This window comes from Abrus precatorius, unplaced genomic scaffold (genome assembly GCF_003935025.1).
Source record: "Abrus precatorius isolate BTA unplaced genomic scaffold, Abrus_2018 Scaffold3, whole genome shotgun sequence".
Taxonomy (NCBI): Eukaryota; Viridiplantae; Streptophyta; class Magnoliopsida; order Fabales; family Fabaceae; genus Abrus; species Abrus precatorius.
The window spans coordinates 10,369,077-10,381,105 of record NW_020874373.1 but is presented as its reverse complement, the minus strand read 5'-3'; the positions used below and the strand labels follow the sequence as shown (position 1 = coordinate 10,381,105).

The 12,029-nt window shown below is 29.6% G+C and overlaps 1 protein-coding gene across 1 annotated transcript; it reads left to right on the top strand.

The window, feature by feature from the left end:
- Positions 1 to 387: 387 nt before the first annotated feature.
- Positions 388 to 2,748, top strand: LOC113863558 (zinc finger protein WIP2-like). Its single transcript, XM_027497188.1, has 2 exons — positions 388 to 1,034; positions 2,083 to 2,748. The coding sequence occupies exons 1-2, from the start codon at positions 393 to 395 to the stop codon at positions 2,518 to 2,520; spliced, it is 1,080 nt and encodes a 359-aa protein (XP_027352989.1). The 5' UTR covers positions 388 to 392; the 3' UTR covers positions 2,521 to 2,748.
- The last annotated feature ends 9,281 nt before the right edge of the window (positions 2,749 to 12,029 follow it).

The window sequence follows — 12,029 nt, the reverse complement described above, 5'->3', positions numbered from 1 at the left end:
TAAAATAATATTTTTATTAAACAATAAAATATTTATTAAATTTTATATTTTTATAAAATTATAATTTTTTAATAATTATTATTAAAACAGATCAATTGTTAAGATATATTCATTGGTCTAGACATGAGTCCTAACATTTTCCTTGATTAAACCCTAATTACCAAGATATTAATTGAAGTGAGACATTTATTATTATTTTCCTCTCCCACTTTCCTTTTACTTCTTTCTCCATCCATGTCTGATACCGCAATCTCTCTCTCTCTCTCTCTCCGTGTCCACCGTCCACTTCCTTCAGCCATCTTGTACTCTCTCTACTTCTCTATAAAAGCAAAGCCAACTAGCCATAAACTGTTCCCACTCTCTCATCAAACACACACTTACCTTTTTCATCCATGGCTGACCCCTACTCTAATTTCTTCTCTTCCTCAACTTTCTTTCAATTCCATCACCATTTTCCATCTTCCAACCCTTCTCCACACACTCCACACAGTCCTTATGTCCATCACAACTTCATCAACCACACCAAAAGCAACGACACCACCTTTTTACACTATCACAATCTCCACCACCACCACCACAGTAACACTACTACTACTACCACTTTTTCTTCTTCTTTTCCTCCTTCCCCTCCTCTTAGAGAAGAACTACCCCTCTTGAGGTTGAGCCCAGCAAAGCAAGAGGAGGAAGAGCAAGAACAAGAGGACATGTCTTGCACTGCAGTCATGGACATGGAGGACAGGATCCAACTCAAAGAGGAAGATGATGATGAAGAACATGGCACTGTCACTGTTGCACTTCACATAGGGTTGCCAAGCCCTAGTGCTGCTGAGATGGCTTCTGTGCTTTCATCTTCCTCAGAGATCACAGATAAAGAACATGGAGATGGTGGTGAGGATTCTTCTGCAGGGTTCATGGTCAACAGGCTCAACAAGGGCCAATATTGGATCCCTACTCCTTCTCAGATTCTCATTGGTCCTACTCAGTTCTCTTGCCCTGTTTGCTGCAAAACTTTCAACAGATACAACAACATGCAGGTACCTACATCAAGGACCGTGACACCCTCTAATTCTTCTTTCTTCTTCCCACTTCCTTTCCAACTCTCAAAGTGAATTTTTTTTCCTTTGCTTCTTCTTCCCCTTTCTGTCTATAACTTTCTTCCCTGATTTGAACTGCTAACGCTTCCTTGATGCTTCGATGGAAAGAGGAAAAGCTTGGATATTAATCTATGCTACATGTCTTCTACTTTTTTTTCTTCCTTTCTTTTCCTTTCCTCTTCTATTTATAATATATTTTACCCCTTTTTCCCAGGGTTATAACATTCCTCTCATCTACTCATTATTTTATTTTATTTCTTTTGGTGGGGGTGGGGGTGGGGAGGGGTATTGCATGGTAAGCTGGTTGGTATTTGGCTAAATAATCAACAATTTTTTTTTCCTGATTCGGACTGAGACTGGGATCAGTACCTTACCACCTTTCCTTTTCCTTGATTAAACAACTCAAGCAATGTTCCTTATGCCTTCAGTACATTGAAGTCTGTGCTAGCTAGCTTCCTTATACTGAAAATTTTGCAGAGTTTCTTCCAGATCGCTCAGATAATTACACCAAATTCGTTTCTCTCTGTGGCCCTTTGGTCTGAATCCAAACATGTTCCCAACCTAAAAGCCCCATACATGGGAACATAGGTAGCCTACATAACTTCCTCTTTTTTCCTTTAGCTTCCTTCTTTACCATTGCAGATATGTTGAAAACAGAAGTCATCAAAATTTAATTAAATTTTCTGTTTACGAAGATAGCCTTTTTGTTCCTTAGACTAACTGAGTATATATATAGCCTTTTTGTTCATTAATTCTTATCACCTTCGTGATTATATATATTAATATCATGCTACAAAATTGAGTATATGTGGTACAAATCATTTGTAAGATTTACTTTGAGAAGCTATAGTTGATCCCCCCCCCCCCCCCTTTTGTGTTTAACTTTCACTGTGGGTATAACAGCTTCTGAACACTTTGCTTTGTTTGCTTTATCGTAACTTTTTTTGGGGTGTTCGTAATTTTTTTTTATATATTTTACGGTTTTCAGATGCATATGTGGGGGCATGGATCACAGTACAGAAAAGGGCCTGAATCTCTAAGGGGTACCCAACCAACAGGCATGTTGAGGCTTCCTTGTTATTGTTGTGCCCCAGGGTGCAGAAACAACATTGATCACCCAAGAGCAAAGCCCCTCAAAGATTTTAGAACACTTCAAACGCATTACAAGAGGAAGCATGGGATTAAGCCCTTTATGTGTAGAAAATGCGGTAAGGCTTTTGCTGTGAGGGGAGATTGGAGAACCCATGAGAAGAACTGTGGCAAGCTTTGGTACTGTATCTGTGGCTCGGATTTCAAGCACAAGAGGTCTCTTAAAGATCATATTAAAGCTTTTGGAAGTGGCCATGCAGCTTATGGAATCGACGGTTTCGAAGAAGATGATGAGCCTGCATCCGAAGTGGAGCAAGATAATGATTCCACCCAGTAATGATTGCATGAGTTTATATATGTGAATTATCTTAGTTATTTTGTGAGATGATTGGGGATGAATATAAAACCATGGCTTCTTATTTCAGAACTATATATAAGCACCAAGTTTAAATGAAAAGCAACCTTTCTTTTCTTTCTTTCTTCTGTTGGCAATATTAGCTAGCTAGGAGATTGGATACAAAACAAATGCATATGCTCCTAACTGTTAAGGCCAGATATATTTCCAACTTTGTTGAATATGTTTTCGTGTATAAGACACCTTCCCCTTCTCTTGTTAAGATGATTAAGAGACATTAATTGAAGATGAATTAGTATTATCTTAATTGTTTTATTCCAACTAAGGCAAAAGCATAGCTTAAGCTAATTGATTGATACCAAGCTAATGATAAAGTAGCGCCTCTAGTAATATTTAAATTAAATTATTCCATATTTTTCATACATAATACAATGTGGGTTCATTTTGCCGAGCTATCAACAGCTGGATTCACTGGATATTTACATTTATTTTATCAGATATATAACCATGCTTTAAATTTATATGCTGTTGTATCGTACTCTTAGATGTGTGTATTATTCTGTAGGAATACAACATGCACTCTTGTACTCCTTTTTTTTTTTTTTTTTGCACCGATTTATTATGCATGTCAAACTTTGGTTTTAAATTGTGATATGTAGTTACTGTTGTGGCCGCAATATTACAATTTTTAAAGTCTTTGGAAAAACCGTACCACGATTACAGTTGCGGTTGTAGTGTTAACATTTATTCACAATCTTTTGCAATTTCAATAATCACAACGCATCTATCACCGTGACCGCCAATCCTTTGAAAAAGCGGTCAAGATGAAGAAAAGCCTTTTTCTTCCTCTCTCTCTCAAGTCCTGAACTACACATTAGCCTCTTAAAAATTTGAGGATAATGATGCATGTGCATGGGGAAATATATATACATCTGTGGGGCATGTCATAGATATTTAGGCATTGATAACATGCTTTCATTACGAATTAATACACAATTTGTCTGGGGGAAAGACACATTAAGATAAAGTGATAGCGAATAAAAGGGTGTGGGTTTAAGCTCTATCTATATGGCACAAGGGAGGGATGGAGAGTATATTATGGTTAATTGTAGCTCATTAGATAGCCTTTTCACGCTGTGAAACTGAAATATACGTCAGCTTTTTGTTGGGGTGGTGCATATGATGCCCTTTTGCTTTGGGTAGTGGAGAAGATGTGTTTGTTGATAGATGGAACATATACCATTTCAGATTCACCCTTGCTTGGAAAATTCAAAGCAAATGATTAGCTTTTTAAGAGAAATACATATTATAAAGGAGGATATCAAAAGATATATAGGTAGGATGGGTGATATCATAATGGTCCCAGTCTGAAGTTTGCAAGGTATGAGGGTACTGCAATGAAGTGGATCTCATTTGCAGCTTTGGGTAGAGAGAGAGAGAGAGAGAGAGCTGAAAACTGCAAGACTGTGGAGCCCAAGTTGTGTTGGTTGGGCTGATTGGTAACATATACTGATGCCCCCTACAGTGCATACACAAACCCTCTTCCTTCTGATGGATAAACTGTAGACTGAAACGACCTTTCAGCAATTTTTGACCTCTTTTCTGTGCTGTAATTGAGGTAAAACCTTCTATCCATGTGGTACGTACACGAATACGTGATGTACAATTGACAGCAATGTGAATGAGAAAATTAAGCCTACAAGAAAAAACAATTCAAACGTCTTCTGCATGGTTGCTAGTTGCCACTTTACTTAGCTGCCTAAATTACCCTGTGTCTTCACAACAATGGTCAACGTTATACTATTAGTCTTTTAAGGGAATTAGTTAAAAATATAAATAAATTCTATTAAAATTTATTATAATGAAAATATGAATATTATTGAAATTTTTGTTAATTGGAAAAGTCATTTAATACTTATTACTTAAAACATTTGATAAGTTTTCTTTTGTGTGTGTATATATAATAATCATGGCCTAATTGGGTTTTCAAAATTAAGCGAGACAAAACTTAAAGATAGTGTTATCCAATTAAAGCATGTATTTTATTTTCGTAACTATATATGATAAAATAAAATTTTAACATTGATAAGAGAAAAATAACAATTGTATTGAAGTTTTGTGTAATTAATTGTAATATTACTTATTGCAATTATTATTATTCTCTTCGTATAACGTGAAAGAATCATTTCTCAAAACTAACCCACCTGTCCAATGTTAGATGACGGGCATGTGGGGTTACTAATTCCTTTGTGACGATGAGAAACGGAGGCAAGAGATGAAACTCAACAGCAAACTGTAATTAAAGCATTTATTGACAATCAATATCCCACCCCTTTGTTGTGTGGATACCAACCCTACCACTATATTGACCCATTGGGACTCTCCTAGCTCTCTCTTAAGACTCTGGTTTGTAACATCTCTCACCATCATCTTTTTTGTGTAGCATTTGTGCTTTTATGGGAAGTCCCTTTCGCAAAACCACCCATACCCCCAATATGCCCTGCAGTGTGATTACGCACAAGGTCACATATACGTGCGATCGACAATAATCATCACTTCAATTTATTTTTTAAAAGCACGTAGAATAATTAAAAGGTTAACACTAAAAAGGGGCTAAAAAAGATAATAAGTACGTCACGTATGTATAAATTCATGCATGTACATGCATCATTTTATATTTTTGAAAATAATAGTCAACAATTCTTCCCCTTAGTTAATACTAGAAACGATCTATACCACTCTATCTACAGGTTATAATCCCAATATTCTGTTTTTTTTATAAAAATTAATTACATCTCTTCTTTCTACCCATAAAATATGGAAATTAAATAATAATTGATTTAATAAGAACAGGGTTGGGAGAGCTAGTTCTGCAGCTCCATGATATACCGTGCCATGATCATGTAAAGGAGACCAAACAACCCAACACGCAAGAATATGTTATATGTGGTATTCTCCTTTTGCATTCATATTCCAATACAGTAGGGACAGCTTTGTCTCCCTTGGCTCGAATAACTAGCTCTTTATGTGATATACATATACATATATATATATATATATATATATATATATATATATATATTTATATTATAAAAGAAAAATTCCACGCCTATAAGTATAATGTAAGAAACTTATACGGTATTTATGCATACAAGCTGAGGTTTTCAAATTATACTATAGATCGTGGAGTTTTTCATTTTCATAACAATGTAAATCAAAAAATGATAACCCCCTCATCCCTCTCTCTACAATTTTTATTTAAAATAAATTATTTATTGTATATTTTATATTTTTATATAAAAATGTATTATTTAAATACTTAAATTCAGTTTCAAAGAATAAAATTAATGTCCGTTCTAAAAGTAAGAACATGAATACCTGACATGATTTTTTTGTTAATTTATATTATTCCTTTATCAGGATAATCCTGCAATTACAATAAAATAAAAATGTTTTTATTTCTAAAAGTAAGAACAATCCCTCTTTTATAAAAAATATAATGTGAAAAAAATGTATCACGTCCTACTTAATGAAAATATTACAAGAGAGTGTACTATAATAACATTTTTTATTCTTTAAAGGACAAAGTTTTGAAATTTTTAGGTGCATATTCAAATACAACACTTTTTTAAATTTGATAAAAAAAATTTAAAAAATTTTATTTACTTGTTCACAAGAGTATTAAGAATATACTTTTTTTTTAACACATTTTAAATTATTAATTAAAATTATTAAATTTTGAATGGTAACAATTAAATAAAATGTGAAATCTATATTATTTTTGTAATTTTTAATAAATTTTAATAAATAACTAAGAGTATGTTAAACAATGTATTATCATATTAATTTCTTTATTCATGAAATGTTAATCTCTTCATTTCTTGGACTATTTTTCCACTCGATAAGTAAAATGTTAAGGATAAAATTCAAATGCAATGATTAAAGTTCTGTTAGTTTTATTTATTAATTAAATTTAGAGTTTTATCTTTATAATATGTAATAAAATTAAATATAAATATTTTATTAAATACATTTTAATTTATTGATAAAAATTATTAATAAGACCTATAAAAAATTACCTAATTTTTTTTTTCCAAATGTTAATCACTCTCGTTATGGTGAAGTGTCAAAGGCATGGACTCTTCCTAATTATATTTTTTATGCGCGTGAATCCTAAGAGATAATATAAGTATCTAATAGTAAATAGAATAAAATAACATAAGATGAAACAAAACTGTGTAAATTAGAAAGTCACTAAGCAAAGTTTTTTCGCCATTTAGATATTATGATAAAACAGAAAGAAAAAAAAACGATTTCATCCCAAATTAGAGGGGAAAGCAAAACAAAAGAAAAATAAATTCTTTTTTATTTCATTTTATTCTACTTTATGTTTTAAATAATGTAAATGTTAGAACCTGGCTTCACTCTCCTCCCTCCTATTCCTCTTTCATCAATCAAGAAAATTAAACGTGCAAGAAAGATGTTAATATAACTAAACGACAGACATAACTAGAAAGTATCTTCTATAGTGTATGAATATTTTTATATTTACGTAAAATATAAAGAAAATTTAAAATTAAAAGAGAAATATGCGTAATTCATTTAAAATTTAAGTAAACATTGTTTAAATTTTTGGAGAAAGAATAATTAAATTTAGAAATAAATGATTTGAGAGTAAATAAAATAAATATTTAACATCAAAAAATATTATGAAAATAAAAGTAATTCGTTTAATAAAATTGGAAAATAAGTAATGAAAATATTGGCATTTGATTAAAAATTAGCATAAAATTGAAACTAATTAATCAGTTGAAATTTCAGAATTATGGGAAAAAAAAGTTAAAAATTAATTGTATATGTAAGAATTAAAAATATAAAAATAAGTGCTAAATAATAATTACATGATATGTCAAGAAAAGAAAGAAAGTACGGCATAGCAATATCATTGAACTATAGAGACTCAAATTATAATATAAAAATGAATCATACCATTAAATTATAAGATTATATATTTGAATATAAAAAAATTAAGTATGAAATATTTTATAAATAAATTAGGAAAGGAGTCGTTCAAGACCGATCATTTCCACATTAGACTATATCCCTGTTTAATATTTTGTTTGAATGAAATAAAAATAGAGAAGGAAGAAAAAAGTGAAAAAAAATGTTATTTAAATGAAAAAATAAAAAATAAAAATGTTTTTCTTCAGTTATGAGAAAAAATTATAAATTATAAAAAACAGAAAATTATTTATTATTTTTTATATTTTAAAAAAAATTTAATTTTAAGAAACCAAAATTAATATTCAAAGACTTCTCCCCTCTCCCTATTTCACATCACTTGAGGGCAATTTTTTAAGTGTATACCCTAAAAATATGTTTTTTTTTTTATTTTAAATAAAAAATTAATCTTTTTTATCTTTTTTTTCATTACATTTACTTTCACACATCTAAACATTGAATAAGGGGTGTGAACTCTTTCTATTTAGACGAAACACATTAGTAAACACACATTTAATGACGTGTCTCGCTAATTAAATTCAATTTAAATGTGAATCGATCAAGTTGCTCTTCTCGTGAGTTCTTATATTTTTATCATATCATTTACTATTAATTTTTAATTTTATTTTAAATTTCAAGAGTTTATTATAAATAGTATATTAAAATATAAGAATTTAAGAAAACAATTTATTCTGTTCATATTTAAAGTCATGATGTTATCTAAGAAACACTGCTAGCTCCTAACCTAAAATATATTATGAGAAGAATTCAATATACATACGTGCGTGAACTAATTTCCTATATTATATATCGTTATAACATAGGTAAGGATTTTTTTTTATAAAAATAAATTAATTATGTACTAATTCAATAATTTTGTATTACATGAGAACTTATAGCATAAGTTTTATAATAATTTTTGTTAATATCCTTAACACAGCTTATTTCAATCTGTATTTTTTTCATTTGTGTACAAATTGTACTATTTTATTTTAATAATTTTTAAAAATAAATTATTAAAATATGTCAAAATTAATTATGAAAAGTATTGGTTTTACAAATTCAAATAAATTTTGTATATACTGTTTCAAATACCCCTAAATCAATAAGACAGTAGGGTGGAAAACTTTCGGGTTAAAATTATGCAAAATGCATATTAAGTCCACCAATGAAATTCTTTTTATGAAAAAAAGAAAGACTAGTTAAGTAACTTTACCTTATTGATTCCTTTAGATATGCAACCAATCAGAATGAGATTAAAAGGTAACGCATGAACGTCATAATCCACAAAAATTATATCTGCATGTTTTGAGAATTATATTTGTTTTTAAATGAAATGATTACTATGCCTTCGGGTAGGAACAAAATATATGATCCTTTAAATAAATGGACCACTCTAAGAAGGCTAATTTGAGGTACTTTTGATCCTCCTCAAAGTAGATGAGACAACTTTGTTAGTGAGGCCCCAATCAATAAAAGGAAAAGGGAAAAAGGCAAAAATAATTTTGACCCATAATCACGATAACTTTGAAAAGAAAAATATATTTACGTATTATATAATATTTAAAAATAAAAATGCATTTGTTCAAATATATACAAAGTAAAAGGAAACACAAAAAATCCTTCTTTTGGATTGTACCCAAGAGACTTAGGTTTCCTTTTATTTCAATTAATTTTTATTTTCTCAATTATCGTTATCCAAATGACATATGCTTGGCTGCTTTGATCATTTTCTTTTCTTTTTGATGCTTGGAGATTCCCCAAGTTGTGGGTACAGGGTATTTTTTGTTTGGGGAATATGGAGAAAAAACTTCAAGCAGAAGTAAGAGACCATGCTTCAACAAAACACACACACACAAGCAGTTATCACCATATGTGTGTGTAAGGAAGATTTTTAAGGGGGTTCCTAGCTTTTCCTTTTTGCTCAAGGTGAGGAGTGATTAAAGGTTGCGTTTGACGTTCATGCCCATCGAATCAGATTGGTATAAATCTAATCTTTTTATTTTATTTTATTTGGGACATGGATGTAATCAATTTGGTCTGCTTGAAGATCCTATTTGAGATAAACAAACAAAAGTTAAAGAAAGCCGCAGGCAAGGGCACTCATGAGCACAAGCCACACGAACAACCTTTGAAAAGTACTTCCAAACTTGATAAGCATCATAGGATCATAAACATCCTTATTCTTACGTTTCCACCGCTGTGTGAGGTTGGCAGTAAAATTATTAATTAACCCAAACAGGATTAGTCGCCTAAACATACAAACAGGACAAAAAATAACTAACCAAACTCCTCACACTGGTTTAGTGATTCTTTAGCTAGTTAGATAAAATCTACGTGAGAATGCCATTACATTATCTGTCTCTATCCTGACATGACAATACTTAATGGGTAAGTCTTGTTCGTTTCCCACATTATCAGCTTTCAGAATGACACGTATATTTCATATATAGGTATCGATTAATGGTCTTAGTTAATAATAGATTATTAAAGTCCAAACCAGTTGGCATCATTATTTAATGTTTGGCAAAACTTCTACGTAGTTATTTAGAACTTTCCTTCCTTTTGAATTTGGGGCACAACTTTAGTTTGTAGTAATTATTAATTATTTGGACATACACTCAAATCCCAATATATAATATAATATAATATAGTAAAATATAATATAATATAACACAATATAATATGCAGGAGATTCATCATTATGTAAAAGCTTCTATTTAGCATCTTTCTATAAAATAATTCACTATTATATTTTCTTTTAGTGATAACATAACTTTCAGTTAATATAATATTTATGTTAAACTAATTGAATTTAAAGGTTCCCAACTCCTTTTTCTTTTTGTTTAATTAAAAAATAAAATTTATATAAATGGTCTCTCTCTCTCTCTCTCTGTATATATATATATATAACTAAATATAATTTTAATCATCAATTTTTTAAAATTATACTCTATACATTTAAAAATTTAAAATAATTTTGTTATCATTTTATAATGATATAACAAGTGTTTAATTATACGTCACATTAATAATTATTTTGACATTATAGATAGTATAATATATATATATAAATGTATGTTATATTATCAATAAATAATATATTTTTTTCAAGTTTTAAATATAGGAGAACGAAATTTTTTTTAAAAATCAAAATAAAAAATTTACCTGTATTTATAAAAATTAAAAAACTTATTTTGCTCTAAAATTAAGCTCTTTGCCAGCAAGTCTAGCAAAGGATTTTGTTCTCTACAAAGTGAAGAACACGGTTTACATCCTCACAAGTAAGATTATTTCTTACCAACGATATGTGTAAGAAAAAAAAAAGGAATTGCTGATCACATCAATTTATATTATAAATAGACTAGTACACAAATTAAAGTGTTAATCCGTGATTTGATGAACTAGCGTATGTGGTGGCGACACTTAATCAATTAAAAGAAACCAAGATTCATTATGGTTAAGGCTTTGGATATGATCAAGTTTTGACTGATTAATTAATTGCATTGATTTGTTGGATGAATGGTGTAGTTTGGTGGGGTAAGTTTGATTCTTAAAAAAAATGAAAAACGTTACCCCGCGGCGGGGCCATGCATAGTATTCATCATATCTTTCTCAGAAATACAACAAGAAAATTAAAAGAGAGAGCTTTTCCTTTCAAAAAGAGAACTTTCACCAGCTTCCGAGAAGGATCCTATCCTTAGATGTTTACCTGCAACGATAAATAAAAAGAAGAGGAACAAATCAAAAAACGAAAGGTAAACATCGCTTACTGCTGCATGCATATATCAAAAGTATCTTTTCTTTTGTGATTTACATAGGTAATATTACAAGTTACCTCACGTCGTGATCGTTGGCTAAAATTGGGATTAAAATTCAAAATTATTGGAAACATGTTTTATAAGATTACCAAAAGAGAAGAATATATCGATAGATTCTTTTACTGTCTGATCAATGGTAAAGCAAATTACTTAAAAGGTTTATATATAGTTTTTCATCCATCCAAACATTGTTGTTTTCTGAATTATTAGTCCCCATAAAATTTGTTATCAATATTTAATCTCTAACATTTTAAAAGGATAAAATCACTTTTTGTTATTAAAATTTTTTGTTAAGATTTAGTCTTTAATTAAGATTAAATTTTTAAGGGAAAAAACCTACAAAATTATATATATATATATATATATATATATATATATATATATATATGTATGTATGTATCAGTATCTGTCTTTACTTTCTAAATGCATTTGTTTATTTAGAAAAAAATAATGATTTTCACTTGTGTAATGTGTCTAATTCATTGATTGGCAATAATTTAAGTATTTAACTAACAAGTTTCTGAGTACTACATATTTTAATTATTAAATTAAAATAAATTTTAAATAATAAATTAAGATATATTGTATAATTATTTTTAAATTAAATAAATATTATTATTTTTCAAAAATTAATATTTTAATTATTCTTAATACATATTTAATTATAAT

Bases quoted from the DNA above. Each gene is read 5' to 3' on its own strand.
- LOC113863558 (XM_027497188.1), top strand. From the start codon at position 393: ATGGCTGACCCCTACTCTAATTTCTTCTCTTCCTCAACTTTCTTTCAA. The intron at 1,035-2,082 runs GTACCTACATCA...TACGGTTTTCAG, and splicing joins ACAGATACAACAACATGCAG to ATGCATATGTGGGGGCATGG.